The 18,712-nt window shown below is 43.2% G+C and overlaps 1 protein-coding gene across 1 annotated transcript in view; it reads left to right on the top strand.

Moving 5' to 3' along the window:
* Znf106 (zinc finger protein 106) overlaps positions 1–18,712 on the top strand; it is a 58,495-nt gene that overhangs the window by 22,648 nt on the left and 17,135 nt on the right. Inside the window, 11 exon segments of the mRNA XM_028854410.2 lie at positions 176–373; positions 3,647–4,677; positions 4,680–5,817; positions 6,781–7,408; positions 8,522–8,591; positions 10,834–10,988; positions 11,068–11,128; positions 13,003–13,338; positions 15,825–16,590; positions 17,541–17,596; positions 17,982–18,127. Of these exon segments, the coding sequence (XP_028710243.1) occupies positions 176–373; positions 3,647–4,677; positions 4,680–5,817; positions 6,781–7,408; positions 8,522–8,591; positions 10,834–10,988; positions 11,068–11,128; positions 13,003–13,338; positions 15,825–16,590; positions 17,541–17,596; positions 17,982–18,127 (4,585 nt within the window).

Below are 18,712 nucleotides of genomic sequence, written 5' to 3'. Positions count from 1 at the left end.
CAAAGTAATCTAGAAACAAATTTATTAAAAGTGATGAAAGGAGCCTTGATGTTTATTAGCACTAATTTTTCACTGCGTCCAATTGTACAGTGTCTTTCAGAGGAAACTAGCAATCTGGTGAGTGTGCCATGCCAGTGGGGAGAATTGAATGTCCCTCATCTCCCTCTTTCCCTAGGGACAGTAGTCATGAGTGCCGAGTGTGCGGGGTCACAGAAGTGGGTCTCTCTGCATATGCAAAGCACATTTCTGGCCAGTTGCACAAAGATAATGTTGATGCCCAGGAAAGAGAAGATGGTGGAAAGGAAGAAGAAGAAGAAGATTATTTTGACAAGGAACTTGTTCAGTTAATACAGGAAAGAAAAGAACAAAGTCGGTAAGTCATTTTGTTTGGTTTTTTTGAGCTAGTCTCATGTAGACAGTTTGTCTATCCTGGGGATGCACTATCCAGGGCTTTGTGTAGCTAAGAAAGCTCTCTACTAACTGAGCTACATTCCCAGCCCCATGATTTGAAATTTGAAAATAAGCCTTTCTTTAAGAGCCTAGAGCTTAATCTTCCCTTAAATATAAAATTTTGTTTGAGTTTGCTATCTGGAGACTAAGGACCATGAAATACTTTCCTGAACTGCTATACTATCTGTCTTTAGATAAGCTGACTAATAGAGTTATAAACCTGAAACTATAGTCTTAGTCGCTGTGTGTGGAACTGTTTTTATTAGTATCCAGTTTTCTGCTAGAAAGCTGTAGAGTAGAAGATAAGCATTGTCGAATGGACATTTCATCTATTCATTTATGTTATTCATTAAATATTTTTATTGCCCAAATAATATCCCTTAGGGGAAAGGATTAACTCTTGTAAATTAGCATGGTGCTTCTGCCAAGTTTGAATTGTACCTTTGGAGTTCTAGTGACTACACAGTGTCCAGTTCACGCTGGGTATTTCTATAAATATTAATATTTTAAATTTGACAATATCAAAATTATTTGAGCAATAGAAGTTTCCTAATTGTACTTCCTAAATTTATACCTGTGTTTATGTATTTGTGTTAGGCATTTATGGCCTTATTTAACTGATTTTATGGCCTTAAGTTTTGTTTGTTTGTTTGTTTGTTTTTAAATGAGCCAGGCAGTCATGTAACCATGGCTAGTCTCCAGCTTGTTCATAGCCAAAGATGATTCTGAACTTGTCTCTATCCCCTAAGGAGCTGCAATTACAGGTGTGTGCTACCACACCTAGCTTTGGCCTAAAGGCACGTACTTAATGAGGCGAAATATATGCCAGAACAATTAGTGAAATGCGGTAGTTTCTAAAGTCCTAACTTATGATGAGAAAATTTCAAATTCTAAATTTTCAAAGATTCTTATTAGACCTACTCTCACCCTTTTTATGTTAGAGATTTAAATATAGGTAGGAAATATATACTTTTATCCTATATGTTAACTTTTCTGAGACAGGGTTTCTCTGTGTAGTCCTTCCTGTCGTGGATCTCACTCTGTAGCCCAGGCTGGCCTCAAACTCACAGAGATCCGCCTGGCTCTGCCTCTCCAGGGCTAAGATTAAAGGCGTGGGCCACCACTGCCAGATAAAGGACACTAATTTCTAACAACTAACAACAAAACTATTACTAAAGCTTAGCTGTGTAAATGATTAAACATTAGCCGAGGCTAAAATTAGACACTGATATCACAGTTACTATTCTTCTCTGCCCCTGTGGTGACATAGTTCTATAAAAGCGTACAGGCAAGTACTACCATGTCAGCCTAGATGAATTTTTAGTTTTATCTTGTGAAAAAAAGAACTGATTTTCATTCAGCATACTACAGGCATTAAAGGCCAGTTAAGGGCTATCAAAATAGCCAGACTGTGGTGGCACACACCTTAGATCCCAGCATTTGGAAGGCAGAGGCAGGCGGATCTGTGAGTTCGAGGACAGCCAGAGCTACACAGAGAAACCCTTTCTCAAAAAGCAAGCTAAAGAGCTGTGAAGATGGTTCTGTGTGTAGAGGAACTTACGGCCAAGCCTAACAACAACCTACATTGAATCCCCAAAACCCACATGATGGAAGGAGAGAACTGACTCCCATGAATTGTTCTCTGATCTCCACACACGCACCATGCCATGCTCACACACAATCAATCAGTGTTTTTTTTTTTTTTTTTTTTTTTTAAAGCCAATTAAGGTCGGTTTTTAAAATAGAGGTCAGTGGTTTTTGTTTTAGTTTTTTGTTTGTTGAGGTGGGGTCTTACTATGTAAACCTGGAGCTTACTACATAGACCAGGCTAGCCCCAGACTCACAGAGATCCACCCACTTCTGCCTCCCAATGCTTTGGATTAGAGGTGTGCATCATCACCATGCCCAGCCTAAGATTTTATTATTTTATATGTATAGGTGTATGCATGTCTAGACACCACTTGCATGCTGGGAGCTATGGAGGTCAGAAGAGAATGTCAGATCCCCTGACACCAGAGTTATAGATGGTAATGAACTGTCATGTGGGTGCTGGGGATTGAACCCCAGTTCCCCTGGAAGAGCCGGTTCTCTTAACTGCTGAGCCATCTCTCCAGCCCTAAGTCAAGTTCAGAGAAAGAAACTCAACTACAGCTGTTGTGATATTTTTATTATATCAAGGCCTAAGTGGTTGGTATAAAATCGGCAGTCAGAGTTCAGGGTTTGCTCTTCCTTTTGTATTTATATGACTCAGCCTCTCTAAACATGAGCCATTCCATTTAAAAAGTAGTAAGTATATGCCTCTGGATTATCAAAGTTCATTGAGGTAATCCAAATAAAGTACTTAGCAGAAAAAAAAGTGAATTTTAGCTCACTTCATTTCCTGGTGTTTGAGTACCTCTCACATGCTGGGGATGTTAGACATGCCACGTGCAGTTTGTAGAGAGGAGTGGCGTTGCATGTTGCTGTGACACAGAAAGGGACTCCTTCTTGTGGGCTCTTGTGTGGTGTGAGCAGCCTGGACAGCTGGAGGTTCTCTGTAACGTGCCTCCAGCTCTTCAGCTCTTTGTAGCTCCTTACGGGAAGTCTTATTTGGCCTGTGCTGTTTGACTCCTGTTTGTGACTTAATATACTATTTCAGCTCGATCCTAAGCCTATTCCGAACAGGAACTGTAGATAAATGTTTTCTTACACCACTAACAGCCATGATGGCTACTTAATAATGAAGGTATCCACGAAAAGTGTGATCTTACCACTTAAAGTAGGTTAAAAAGTAGATTTTTCAATAAGAACCTGCTCCTGGAGAAATCATGCTTGGTCACTGACTGAACATGGAATTAATTAACAATAATCCTCACCACAAAATATTACCGTTCTAATTTTGAAAAGAGCCGCATAATGTAAAAATGCTAAGAATAATAGAAACAAAATTCTAGAACATTAACCCCCACACACCAAAAAACCCCAACAGAAGCAAGAGGAGGAGGATAGTGTAAATGTGTCCAATTTTCAATATTTCTAGGATGAAGGGGAATATGGTCTATTGGGTTACAGGTGTAAAAGCAACCACCAGAAAATGGTCTCATTCTATAATCTAAGACGAAATGAGGAGAGGGAGAGTTTGGGGTTGTTGTGCCTTTAAAAGAAGAATATATAAGAATTTCATTAAATCCATAATGACAAACTGTTTTTCTTGCAGACAAGATGAGCCTTCCAGTAACAGCCAAGAAATAAACTCGGATGACAGGCAACCCCAGTGGAGACGCGAAGACCGAATCCCTTACCAAGACAGAGAGAGCTATAATCAGCCAGCAAGGCATCATCGTGGACCTCCACAGTGGGACTGGAAATGGGAAAAGGATAGCTTTAATAATAGTAGGAAAAGTAGCTTTCCACATTCTTTGAGGAATAGTGGTGGGCCAAGAGGAAGTTCTGGGTGGCATAAAGGTGCTCCAAGAGGCTCTTCAAATTGGTTCCATAATCACAGTAATTCTGGAGGAGGTTGGCATTCGAACAGTGGAATGGTGGACTGGAATTATAACGGTGCAGGAAGGAATTCCAGCTGGCATCCTGAAGGAGCAGGTGGCTTTTCCAGCTGGCACGGGAGCAGCAGTCACGGAAACTGGAAATCCAGTGTACGTGGTACAAATAGTTGGAATTACAATGGCCCTGGAGACAAATTTCAACAAGGCAGAAACAGAAACTCTAACTACCAAATGGAAGACATGACCAAGATGTGGAGCAAGAAGTCTAATAAGCCAAGCAAGTACAACCAAGAGAGATACAAATGGCAGTGGCAGGACAGCGACAAGGCTGCTAAATACAGAAGCCCTTCCGAGGGGCTCGCGGGGATCGCGGGGGAGAAATTCCCTGCCGCGGAAGGCTTGCTTGAGTTCAACTTTGAGCAGCGAGAAAGTCAGACGACTAAACAAACAGACACAGCGGTCTCAAAAATGAACGGAAAGAGTGCCAACATGGCACGGGAAAAGTTCCGCCGCTGGGCACCTTACCCTGCCCAGAAGACTCCAGATTTACAGTCAGCCCTGAAGGAAGTCACTGGCAACACGTCAGAAACCATAGACAAGCCTCTCTTTAATTTTAGCTTAATAACTGCAGGAATGCAAGAACCGATTGATAAAACAAGTAATCCCCCAGTGCTAAAAACACAAAAGGAAATACATCCTGGATCTCCCAATCACAAAGCCGTTCCTGATGTCACTGCTTTATATGAGGGGTGAGAGCTTGCCCCATTACTGAACAGTCTGAGCCACATCGTAAGTCAAATAAGATTCCGTTATTAAAATCCCCGCTCCTTCCAACTCCTAAATCAGGCCCTCATAAGCATAATTTAAAGAACCGCTCAAAAAACAATGAAACAAAATCTTTTTCTACTGGAGATCGCTCACGTCTCTTGAACAAATCCCCTTTAGAAGGTAGCCATGGTTCTTCCTGCACATCCGAGTCACATGGTTTAGGTCCTCCTGTTTTAAAGGGGAATAAAACTGTGTCAGGCACCGAAAAAGACCCTGATGAGAAGTTAAATGACACATCACAGAAAACCCAGGAGGCGCCCCAGTGTTCCAAAGCACCCCGAAAGCCACTTGTTAGCAAGTCCAAACGGCCTGAGAGCCATGCAAAAGAAAGAAGGAGTGTAGAAGAGTCAGCCGAAGACTCTGTGAACATTGAGTTTCAGGCACACTCAGCTGAAAACGATAGTGCAACATCTGATCCAGAAAAGCATGGTATCAAAAGTAGAGCTGTGGATTTGGCAACTACAGAGACTGTGTCCTGTAGCATGCACACTGTGGATAAGGAACCAGGGAACCAGATCCTGGGAACATCTGGGAACCTTTCCACCTCCCCCCATAATTCCACAGTTCCCCAGAAGGAGCCTGAGTTACAGGTGACAGCAGCAGCCGGGCCACACACTGGCTTACTGCTAGACTTGAAGACCTCCCTGGAGGATGCACAGGATAACAGCCTTGTTAAGTCTGATGGACCTTTTGAAACAGAAAGCTTCGAGGGTACTAGCTTGGATGCAGAGCTTCAAAAAGATATCAATAATCAGCCCCCAGGCACACTCCTTCCCGAACTAAGTAAACTTGGTTTTCCCGCCTCACTCCAGAGAGATCTGACCCGGCACATTAGTCTGAAGAGCAAAACTGGAACACATCTTCCAGAGCCAAATCTCAATAGTGCTCGACGTATTCGAAATATTAGTGGCCACCGAAAGAATGAAACAGAGAAGGAGTCTGGGCTTAAGCCAACTCTACGACAGATTCTAAATGCATCAAGGAGAAATGTCAACTGGGAACAGGTCATTCAACATGTAACCAAGAAAAAGCAAGAGCTGGGCAAAGGTTTACCCAGGTGTGTGCCTCCTTCAGTATCTGTCCTTGCTTTCTTTTAAAGGTTACCACCCCTTTGGAGCCGTGATTAAAAGAGAGTTATTGTTCTGCTGAATTAAATGTTTGCCGAAAATACCAGTTGTAGATGTCTGCTTTAATTCAGTATCAAACAGTGACTGACCCTGTCTTACACATGGGATAGCCTTTCCTCACGATGCAGTTACAATGGGGCCCCACCTGAGAAACTAACTATGGACCTAGGAAAATGCGAGCAGCAGAAATCTGTCACTTTGGTTTAAATTGACTAGAACATGGTATCTTCCTTTGAATCTTAATGTTTGGAACCAGTGGTAAAATTTTTAACTGTGACTGCTCTTACTACCTGTCACTCAGCTCGTGATACCTTTCTGTATGCACTCTGGGTATTGCAGTGAGGATCACAGAATGCTTTCTCTTAAGCTCTTTTGTCACATTTTAAGGTACTGTTCAGAGTGGTCAAGGGGTGTTCCATATATGTTTGCTACTTGAAAAATCATAATTTTGCAGCAATATAAGTGTAACCTCTCCAGGCCCCGGGTTTTTACTATTCTTGTTGATCTTTTTGTCTTGTTTTTCTTTCTTAGGCCTTTTGAATAGTGCATGATGTGGTAAAGTAGGAAGCTTAGAGTCATGCTTAGTGTTTGCGAATGCTTGGTAAACTGGTTTCTTGGCTTTTAAAATGTTTATTATAGGAAAGGAGCTCTATTTGAGGAGGGTGGGGGAACCCAGTTGTTATAGCTCACTTGTACTCTCGTAGCTGTGTACAGTTGTGATTCCGTGCCCGTGACACTGAGGTCTTGGTTTGCTTTTCTGGAGCCCTTGTCAGAGGTGCACTCCTTGACAGCAGGAACTCTCCTCTGTAACCTGTGTGTAATGGGACCCGGCACATTACACGGTGCTCCACACCCAACCACATCTGATTGGTTCTTTTTCTTCTTTTTTAAAGGTTTGGCATAGAAATGGTACCTTTGGTTCAAAATGAACAAGAAGTCTTGGATTTAGATGAGGAACCTGATCTGTCCAGACTGGAAGGATTCCAGTGGGAAGGTGTTTCCATTTCCTCATCCTCTGGCTTGGCGAGAAAGCGAAGCCTTTCTGAAAGCAGCGTGATCATGGACAGGGCTCCTGTGTATAGCTTCTTTAGTGAGGAAGGTACCGGCAAAGAAAATGAACCCCAGCGTATTATTTCACCTAGTAACACATTGAGTGCTGCCCAGAGTCAAAAGGAGGCCATGTATCTTGAACAGGAAGTGGTGCCTCTGACTCCCTCTGTCAGAACAGGTGGAAGGGCTGGAAACATTCCTACCCAAAGGCGACATAGTGCACAGTTACCATCTGATCATGTGATACCTTTCACGCACTCGGCCAGAGACCTGCACAGCCAGGAGAGGTCTACACCACCGCTGGAGTGCCATGCCCAGGAGAGCAGTGGAGAAGGGAACTCACTCTCATCAAATGTGTCTTCAGTTCACGCGGTCTCCAGCTTAGCAGACGCAGCCACTGACAGTAGCTGTACCTCTGGTGCTGAGCAAAACGATGGCCACAGTGTTAGAAAGAAGCGAAGAGCCACCGGGGTAAGTCCGACTCACCACGCTGTGTGACAACTTGATGGCTGATGAGAGAGGCTCGACTGATTGTTACTGGGTGCGGGTGTGGTTTCCTTTGCTCTGGAGTCGAAGTGTAAGACTCTTAACTTTCATCCTTCTGGTTTCTCTTACCTGAGTAGCTCCACTAAACTAGATGTAATGTGATAGGAATGTACAGTACCAGGAAAATGTGAAGTCATCTCTAAAACTAGTCTGTCAGCAGTGGTTCACCTTACTAAGGATAGGTCACATCTTCAGATGTAATTTAATCTGTTTTTATAGAGGCACTTGGTACTGCTGCATTTGTAGGGCATGTGTGAATGTTGGATTCATGGTTAAGCTGAAGAGATTTGATAGTATTAGAGTGCATGGACATAAACGTGTGACGATGTTCAGTCTTTGTAATTGTCTTTTGCTTGAGGTTACCCAATCTGATCCCATAAGGCACTTTGCTGGTGTCTAACAGCTTGTGCTCCTCTCTCCCTGATGATGGTGGTGGATGGAGGTGGTGACAGCCCTGTCCCAAGGTCCCTTTCTGAAAAGAAAGCTCCTAGTTGTCATACTGTCTGTAATCAGGTACCCCCTCCCCTTCAAAGCTGAAGCAATGAACAGATTTAGATCTACTTCAAGCCCTTGATCTGCTTCTCTAAGCCAGAGAAGATACTGTTAAGTGATTTTAAGTATACTTGAAGCTTGAGATGTGCCCTTTTGAAAAGCCATTATCTTGAGGTTTGCCTTATGGGTGGTTTAGCTTTTGTTGGAAAGGTTTACTATGGAAATTTAGAGTGGAACCTAGGCCATGAAAAAAATCAATTAAAATGTCATTGGCTCTGCCTGTCCCATCTACGTGTCATTTTGCCTAGATGGAAGGCTGAGCACATGGGCTTTTACTACATCTAATACCAGAAAGTGCTTTGATCTTGGACTTTTTATTAGAAACATTAAGTCAGCTAATGGTTGAGTTGTGTACAAGGCCTGTTGTCCTCTCAGATGATAGCAATAGCAAAAGGTAACATATGACTATCTTAAAACTCGTTCTTTTTGTCCCTCTCTTGCATAATGTCCTTTATATAGTCAATATTCAATTTTCTTTCTCTTCAGGATGGATCTTCCCCTGAACTACCAAGTCTTGAGAGAAAAAATAAAAGAAGGAAAATTAAAGGAAAGAAAGGTATGGCTACAGAATGCTATAGCAGAACATTATTGTTTTTATTTGGGTGTTTTTTTTTGGGTTTTTTTTTTTTTTTTTTTTTTTGGGTGTGTGTGTGTGTGTGTGTGTGTGTGTGTGTGTGTTTGAGGCAGGGTTTCTCTGTGTACCAGCTCTGGCTGTCCTGAAACTCACAGAGATTCACCTGCCTCTGCCTCCCAAGTACTGAGGTTAAAGGTGTGTGCCACCACTGCCTGGACTATTGCTTTAATCTTTACAATGCTGGGGGTTAAACCCAGGGCTTCACACATGTTGGGCAGGTGCTCTACCTATCTCGACCACAAGAAATTGCCCTGATAACACTTGAGCCTTGTGTAGTTGAGCGTGACAGTTTCTAGTCATCAAACACTGAACACCCGCTTCATAGGACTTACTGTTTGTTTTGAGACAGGGTACTGCTATATAGTCCAGACTGGCCTCCAATGTGCAGATATCTTCTTGTCTCAGCCTTCCATGTGCTGGAGTTACAAGCTTGGAGCATCGTACCACAAGGCTTGCTGTGGTTTTTCTATTGAGAAAGGAACTGGGTTGTGACTCAGTGGGAAAGCACTTGCCTAGAAGGCATGAGGCCCCTGGTTCAGTCCTCAGCACTGATCTGTCTATAGATCTGTCTATATAAATCCAGGATAGCCTGGGCTACAGTCTGCCTTAGCCTTGCCAAGCTGGATTGCAAACTTCTGCCACCATACCTGGCCCATATATGGTTTTTCTTCCATTGTTGTCTTGTTTAAAAGCAGAGAAAAGTCTGATTTCTTGCTACATAGTTGCTGCTAAAGAAATACATGATGCCATATAGACCTGAAAGCTAAGTTATGTCCTAGACCATATAGGCAGGAAATCTCACTGGGATTTTCCTGTTGGAATTAATTTCCTGTCGTTTAATTAAAATGTTGTCCCTCTCTCTTTCTTTCGTGGTTCTGAGGTTTCTTAACCTGTGATTCAGGCTAGCCTTGAACTCGGGGTAGTTTTGCCTCCGAGTCCCAAGTGCTAGGATTGCAGCTGGAAGTCGCCTCACCTGGCTTCACTTCTTATCATTGAGACTCCTTGTTTGTTTTTCTAACATGAATTAAGGAGTTTAGAGCAGAAAGAGCAGGCTCTGATTTGGGTCTGTTTAGGTTTCTATTGGGTATCAAAACTAGATTTTCTTTGGGAAAGCTTTAATAAAGAGAACTGTGACACAAGTCACAGAACAAAAACAGTTCCTCAGCACATTGGGATTGCATCAAACTTAGAAAGCTTTTGTACATCAAGAGAAACATCTGGGTGGCTGGGCGGTGGAGGTGCATGCCTTTAATCCCAGCACTCAGGAGGCAGAGGCAGGCCGATGTCTGTGAGTTCAAGGCTAGCCTGGTGTACAGAGTGAGATCCAGGACAGGCACCAAAACTACACAGAGAAACCCTGTCTCGAAAAAGAGAGCGAGAGACAGAGACACAGAGAGAAACATAGAAACATCTGGGATGAGTGTGGTGGCCAGATACCTAGAAAGTTCAAGGCCATCTCTGCTATGTAATGAGACCCTGTTTCCCTTTTAAAAAAAAAAAAAAAGCAACAACAAACAATAATTAGGCTAATTGTGGTGATTCATGCCCTTAATCCCAGACCTCCACAGAGACAGAGGCAAGTGGGTCTTTGAAAAATTCTAGGTCAGCCGGGCGGTGGTGGTGTACGCCTTTAATCTCAGCACTCAGAGGCAGAGCCAGGTGAATCTCTGAGTTCGAGTCCAGCCTAATCTACAAAGTGAGAAAGTTCTAGGTCAACCAGGACCATATAGTAGTCCCTGTCTCAAAAACCAAGCAAGAGTCTGACTAAAGGGAAATGTTTGAATCTGAGAAACAGACTAGAAAACATGGTTTCAGAAGAAGAGTACAAGTACTTACTGTAAGCCTGAGGCTCCCCAAGTGAGGAACTCAATGCACAGTAGAAGGAAGGGAAACCGGACCAGAGCAGTCTGTGTTCCAGGGCAGAGATCTCCCTACAGGAAGTGGTGGAGGGCAGTAGTCTCAAAACCAGTAAGCAGGGGCAGGGAACTGTAGATCCCTGCTGGTTCTTATTTTGATATATTTAGCTTTGCTGTCATCAGGTCTGGCCACATAGTTTACAAGATACATGAGTCTCAATCACCTGTTGAGGGAAAAGACAGGTTTGTACTTCAACCTTTGTGTTTCTCTGAAGACTGTTATTAAACTTGCCCTTTTGTTTTGACAGAACGTTCTCAGGTTGACCAGCTGCTGAATATTTCCTTAAGAGAGGAAGAGCTGAGCAAATCACTGCAGTGCATGGACAGCAACCTCCTGCAGGCACGCGCGGCACTGCAGACGGCCTATGTCGAAGTTCAGAGGCTACTCATGCTCAAGCAGCAGGTAACAGCTAAGAGTCCAGGAGCGCTGATGAGCTTGGGGCTTGGATTCTAGAATGCTTAGCCAACTCTTTTACTTTCAGATAACTATGGAGATGAGTGCACTGAGGACTCACAGAATACAGATTCTACAAGGATTACAAGGTAATTAGAGCATGTCTGATGAACCACTACTTTTTGGTATTTGTCAGGGATAAAGCAGAGAGGCCATGGGAATGTCACACTGTGTCCTGCATGTCTCTGTGGTTTCATCCAGAGATGTGTGTGTCTCAAAAGTATTTAACAGAGCTGGGCTGGGTGGCCAGGCTATGTTCTCCGCTGCTTAGGAGGTTGACACAGGATTGTGAGATCAAGGTTTATCTGGGTTAGAGAGTGAATTCAAGGCCCACCTGCATCTCAAAATGAGAGTAGAAAGAACTGGTGATGTAGCTTAGCTGTTGAGTGCTGTGGAACAATCCCCCTGTACACTGTAAAGATTTGTCACTGAAATTGGCTTAATAAAGTGCTGATTGGCCAGTAGCCAGGAGGAAGTATAGGCGGGGAGACCAAACTAAGAGTGCTGGGAAGAAGAAGGATGGAGTCGCTAGCCAGACACAGAGGAATCAAGATGAGAATGCCATACTGAGAAAAGGTACCAAACCACACGGCTCAACATAGATAGGAAGTATGGGTAATAATTTAAGTGTAAGAGCTAGTTAGCAATAAGCCTGAGCTACTGGCGGAGCATTTAAAAGTAATATAAGTGTGTGGTCATTCGGAAAGCGGCTGCCCGGTATTTGGGAGTTGCTGGTGGGACAGAAACCTCCACCTTCAGTTGAGTGCTTGCTTAGTCTGGGCAAGGCCCTAGGTTCAGTTTATAATTTGGGGCTACAGTGATGGACAGAGGAAAAAGAACAGTGGAGACATGAGCTTTGGTTTGGGACCAGAAGGACTGAGTTCAAATTTTGACTTCTATTAGTAACCATATGACTTGGATAGGCCATTTAAAATTAGATTTTTAATTTTCTTTGTTTATTTTTTTTTATTTTTTTTTTTTTGGTTTTTCAAGACAGGGTTTCTCTGTGTAGCTTTGCACCTTTCCTGGAGCTCACTTGGTAGCCCAGGCTGGCCTCGAACTCAGAGATCCACCTGCCTCTGCCTCCCGAGTGCTGGGATTAAAGGCGTGCACCACCACCACCACTGCCCGGCCATGTTTAATTTTTATTGTTAATTTTTTGACAGGGTCTTACTCAGTAGCCCAGGCTGTCCCAGGACTTACCTAGCCTAGGGTGATCTAGAACTAGCAATCTACTTTTTCAGACTATTGAATGTTAGGATTTCAGGTGTGAGCTGCCTTGTACTTTGAGCAATTTAAATGTTAAAGCCTGTTCTTTCTGTGCCCTTGATAGTTGTATAGACTATACATTTTGTTTGGACAAGTTAAGGAGGATGCTAACACGTTATTAATTCAATTTTTGCTTAATTTTTTATTGTAGTTTTTTCAAAGTCTTTCAATGTAGCCCTGGCTCTCTAGGGATCTTACTCTGTAGTCCAGATTGGCCTTGAACTCAGAGATCTGCCTGCCCCTGCCTCCTGTGTGCTGGAATTAAAGGCATGAGCCACCATGTCTGACTGATTTATGTTTTTGAGACAGGATCTCATGTAGCCCATGTGCCCTTAAACAGAAGGTGGCTGAGGGTGCTGCTGGACTCCTCATTCTTTAGTCTCCACCTTCCAAGGCTGTGATTGCAGGCATGCAACACCATGCCCAACTTAAAATTATTTCCTAATCTTTAAAAATACATATTGGAAGCCAGGTATGGTGACATGTACCTTTAATCCCAGCATTGGGGTGCTGAGACAGGGGGATCTCTGTGAGTTCAAGACCAGTCTGGTCTATATAGTGAGTTCCAAGATAGCCAGCACTACAGAGTGAGACCTTGTTTCAGACAACCCAAAACTAATAAAAATTGGCTAAGAAATAACTGACTTTCCAAGTGACATTCTTGCCTTTGTACGTGTGTCTGTGTTTCTTGTAGAAACGTATGAACCTTCTGAGCAGCCAGACCAGGCTCCCTGTAGCCTCACCACACGAGAACAAAGGAATAGCCGATCTCAGGCCTCTGTTGAGACCACACTGCTGCCTACTCCCTTTTCCCTAGGGTTTCTGGAGCCACCTCCTTGCCATGTGTCTCCACCATCCACTGAAACCCCTCTCCAAATAACCGCATCTTCTTTCCAAGTCCATGGTACTGTCCCTGATTCATCAGTTCAGATTAAACAAGAGCCCATGTCTCCTGACCAAGAGGGGAATGTGAGTGCTGTGCCACAAGGCTCTGCTTCCAATGTGTCCAAGGAATTACTGCAGACTAATAGTAAGTAAGCTTTTCTCTTGAGTTCAGGGTGTTCTGAAGGACAGTTATAAAGCCCATTAAAACAAAATCACACATAGTGCTGCGTGCTGCTAATCCAGCACCTGGGAGGTGGACACAGGTGGATCTCTGAGTTAGAGATCAGCCTGATCTACAGAGCAAGTTCCAGGTCTCAAAAATAAAGTAGTTGTTTTAGTTAGTTGGGTTTTTTTGTTTGTTTGTTTGTTTTTTTTTTTTTTTTCCGGAGCTGAGGCCTGAACCCAGGGCCTTGTGCTTGCTAGGCAAGCGCTCTACCATTGAGCTAAATCCCCAACCCCAGTTTTTGCTTTTGTTTTTGTTTTTTTTATTGACAGATAATTCATATAGGAAGGTTGTTTTCAAATACTTCAGAAAACATGGGGTCAGGGAGATGGCTCAGTGGGTAGAGGTGATTGTCACCAAGACTGGTGACCTGAGTTCAATCCCTAGAGTCCACTTGGAAAGAAGAGAACTGGACCCCCACATACACACCTGTGCTAACATACACACATAAAAATAAATGTAAAATCTTAAGAAACTAATAAAATATTTCAAAGAATGTAATTTAAGTTTCATTGTTTCCTGCCTTTCTCAGAGCTTAATGAATTTATATCACATTGACATTTCCAAAAGGTTTCATTTGCTTTTTAATACTTGGGTTAAGATTGGTCAGCCTGTTTATCAGTAAGGTGTGTACTCTGAATTTCTCAGCACTTAACTGCCTGTATTATCTCAGATGTAAGCCAGGACACACAAACCTGAGAGGCAAGTGGCCATGTTGGCCACAGCATTCTGGTGTTTACAGGTATTAACAGGAACTTGTGTGGGTTGAGAAGTAGCCAGGGCTTTAATACTTGCCTGGTTTAACATTTGAGAATAACTTCTCAGCTGTTTTCATTACTACAAATCCTGTCATATTAAAAACTCAGTCAAAAAACAGACTGTCCAAATGAAACAGCTCAGGAGACATGAGCTAGCCAAGCGAGCCTGCAACTCAATCTGATGCCTGGAACCCACGTAAAAAGAGGCATGCAGTCACACAAATCTGTAATCCCAGCACTCCTTGGTGTGGGAGGTCAAGACGAGAGAATTGCTTGGAAGCTTGCAGGCCAGCTAGCCTGGAGCATGAAGCACAGCAGCAGAAAACGAGAGAGCCTGCCTCAATACAGTAGAAGGCAAGAACTGACAGTCAGGACTTGTCCTCTGACCTGCACGCTTACGCCATGGTATGTACACACACATACGCACACCCTGACCACAGTTAAGATGGGCATTGTGTGATTCCTTACACCAAAACAGTTTGAAACATTCCTTCAGCTTCTGCTCCTGGTGCCCTGGTGCAATGCTTATGTAGATACTGGTATCGAATGTCTGTGTTTATGGGGTTAATGTTTAGGTATTTAAAACTACCGTGCCTTAGGGCTGGTGGGATGACTCAGTGAGTAAGTGCACTTATCACCAAGCCTGGAAACCCGAGTTTAATCCCCAGGCTCCATACTATAGAAAGAGAGAATTGACTTCTACAAATTGTCCTCTGACCTTCACACATGCCCACATACACAAATAAAATACAGCAAAAAATTAAATTTGTACAATGAATGATGCTGGCTTTTAAAGACATTATTTAATAAAAATTAACTATGGATCTATTATTTTGTTACATATTTCCTATCTTTTTTTGGGGGGAAGGCTGCTGGAGATTGCATGTTAGGCAAGGCCAGTACTACCCCTGAACTACAAACATCCTGAGCTGTATTTCAGTCTGTCTTAAACCCTAAGTATATGTTTGTTTACATGTAGACTATATAATGGAGAAATCATAGTTTACCGTAATCTGACCTTTATCTGTGGGAGCTGGGAAGTAGGTTCTGTGGATGAAATCACTTACTCTATAAACAGTGAGGACCCACGTAATCCCAGAACCCTACAGTAAGATGGGACGCTGAAATAGACTCACCAAGTCTGTGTAGCCAGCCTCCAGTACACAGTGCATTGGCAGGAGTAAGAGATTCTCTGTGGACTGCACAGATGGCTCAGAGGTTAAGAGCACCGACTGCTCTTCCAGAGGTCCTGAGTTCAATTCCCAGCACCCACATGGGCTCACAGCCATCTGTAATGAGATCTGGCACCCTCTTCTGTATATATAATAAATAAATAAATCTTTTAAAAAATATTTTAAAAAAAAAAAGAGAGAGAGAGATTCTCTGCCTCCATGTGAGGTAGAATGTGAGAACGGCTCCCAAAAGTTGTCCTCTGACCTTCTCCCAAGTGCCTGGGCACGTGTGCACTGGAAGGTAATCCTTGTGTGCATGCGCGCACACACACACACACACACACACACACACACACACACACACACAGAAAAGCAAAACCTGTGTACCATTAAATATGTGAACGTTCAAAGTAGAAGAAAGATCAATAGACAGTGCCTGCCTGCAGAAGTTGATTTTCTGTTTGATTTCCTGATTCAGGAGTGGTCAGTGACAGCTGTCCAGTTTACCCAGCCATCCCCGCAATATTAACATCAGAGTCAACAGAAAGTTGCCAGGAGGCTAATCAAGATCAAAATTTTTCTGTGGAGCAAGGAAATTGCAGAAGCAGAGAAAACTCTCCCTGCTCGCAGTCTCCTGGTCTCCCTGGAAGAAACAGAGGCGAAGAGGCCGCCAGAGGCAGCAGTGGGTCGGAAGCCTGCAGCAGCTCTTTTCTAAGGCCGCCTTTCACTCCTGAGACCCCGGTGGAGAAGGAAACCCACTCTGCAGCTGAGCTGCGGGCAGAGTCCACACTGGCGTCAGCTGAGAGCAGAGGGAGCAAGAAGAAGAAGAAACTTCGGAAGAAGAGGACACTGCGGGCCACCCACGTTCCCGAGAATAGTGACACCGAACAAGATGTATTCACTGCTAAGCCTGCAAGAAAGGGAAAGACCGGAAAGGTAGCTAAAGGGGAGAAAGTCACGACGTCCACCTGGGAAGGCAGCAAGACTGGTCGGGAGCAAGAAGCTGTCAGAGATGAGCCAGACAGTGAGTCCTCCCTGGAGGTACTGGAAGTCCCAAATCCCCAGTTAGAAGTGGTTGCCATTGATTCTTCTGAATCTGGAGAAGAGAAACCAGACAGCCCATCGAAAAAAGATAGCTGGAGCTCTGCAGAACAAAACCCAATAGAGACTTCTCGTTCTGGCTGTGATGAAGTTAGCTCTACCAGTGAGCTTGGCACCCGCTACAAGGATGGCATTCCTGTCAGGTAAGGGTCGTTGTTATCTCTGGTCAGCAGCGTTCACTGTCTTAATCCCACCTTTCGAGAATAAGACCACTACTACAGTTTAAACCAGATTTGAAGCAAGCTTTACTGGCCAGGTGGATGGGCTCTGAACAGATCCATACCCAGGTTCCTGGGAAATGGCCCGGAATCAAGTTTGGCAAGGGCTTAAGAAGGAAAACCCATAATTCATTGCCATTTCCAATTCCAGATCCAATCAGGAGCAAGCATGTATCCTGATGTACTCCAGTCTGTGAACCTTCCGCCCACATGTGACCCAGCACATCCAGTGCAGATGGGTCAAAGAAACTTGTTTAGGGGAGTGAAAAACATGTGACTTGTTATCTCCCATAAACAGGAGCCTCCAGCATTTCAGGAACTGTCTGTCCGTGGGCAAGGGGCTTGCAGATCAGAGGCATTTTTGTTTAATGGATCTCTTAGGCATAGTAATTAAAACTTAAAACATGACTTTGTCTCTCACAACTGCTTTTTCATTTACTCTCTCTCTCTTTTTTTTTTTTTTTTTTTTTTTTTTTTTTTTTTTTTTTTTGAGACAGGGTTTCTCTGTGTAGCTTTGGAGCCTGTCCTGGATCTCACTCTGTAGACCAGGCTGGCCTCGAACTCAGAGATCCACCTGCCTCTGTCTCCTGAGTGCTGAGATTAAAGGTGTACGCCATTATGTCCTACTTCATTTACTCTTTTAAGTAGAACTTTAGCATTTATAAATCAAAATTTATGTGAATGAAGTTATGAATAGGGAAAAATCAAACTTGGGAGTTGGGTTTTTGTTTTGTTTTTGCTTTCTCTTTTGACTGTGTTGTAAATTTCAAAGAAATTTCAGGTGGCAAAATTGATTCTTTGAGTTAGAAAGTTGTTAGTTTTGCTACCTGTCCTGATCTCCCAGATACCAAGATATTTTTGCTATTATTTTTCAGTGTGGCAGAAACTCAGACGGTGATATCCTCCATAAAAACATCTAAGAATTCTTCAGGTAATTGTTCTGTTTTGTTTAAGTAGCCTCAGGGAAAGGGGTTTTTAGAATAAATTTAATCTATTTAAATGTATTCATAGAACAGGAGAGAAAATAAAAATTTAAACCAGACAGTTGCCTGGCACAGCACCACGCACCAAGTCTATAGGTGCTCACATCTGTCTTAGCTGGTTCCATTTTCTGACCTCATTAGTCTTAAGGTTGTCGTTGTTTTTTGGTGGAATCTTCCCAATGAAGAACTTAATGACGTTCTGCTTGGGAACTAGGATTTAAGAGAATCTTTTGGTGATTTAATTCAAGTTCTCTAGATGGTTGTGATGGCTTTGACTTAGTATCTTTTCAGACTGTAGCAGACATGTCTCTGAAACCTCTTTCTGTTTTCTAGAAGTATCTTCAGAGCCAGGAGATGATGACGAGCCTACAGAAGGGAGCTTTGAAGGACACCAAGCTGCAGTGAATGCAATTCAAATATTCGGAAACTTACTGTATACCTGTTCAGCAGACACAACTGTCCGAGTTTATAATTTGGTGGTAAGAATAATGTGTTGAGTATCTTTGGTTGCAGTCTTTAAAACTCACTTATGTGTCTGTAACATAAATAAAGGGAACATGCTGACTTTGCAGGGGGTGTGGGCTGATCCTAGGTATGGTGGATCATCCAGTCAGCAGGGGCAACTCTGCCTTCCCCAGTCACATCTCCCTAAAATGTAGTTCTGAAAGGTACCTCTACCGTATATCTTCCTCCCTCCATTAGAAAAAGAAGTCGTGTGCTTTATTCTCTGAACCAACATCTTTGGCAAAGGGCATAGGATCACACCAGTAGGTAAGGGTTAGTCAGTCCCCAACCTTGATGTTAGTGATAGGGCCAGATGCTGCTCAGGAAAGGAAGGATGAAATGAGTATTGCAACATATTTGCGGAAGAATTTTTCCCTGGTGATTAATTATGGAGTCCAAGTTCTTACAGAAAGTAACATCTTTCTATGCCTCACCCTCAGTATAACTGAGCACTTTGAAGGTTTGAATTTCTGTCACAGCTAACTTTGTCCTCTGCAATGATAACCAAGACATTTAAGGAACACTTGCAGGACTTCTGAGCCAACACCATGAATGTTACT

This window comes from Peromyscus leucopus, chromosome 4 (assembly GCF_004664715.2).
Source record: "Peromyscus leucopus breed LL Stock chromosome 4, UCI_PerLeu_2.1, whole genome shotgun sequence".
Classification (NCBI taxonomy): Eukaryota; Metazoa; Chordata; class Mammalia; order Rodentia; family Cricetidae; genus Peromyscus; species Peromyscus leucopus.
The sequence above is the reverse complement of the archived record's forward strand: the minus strand, read 5'-3'. Positions and strand labels throughout refer to the sequence as shown.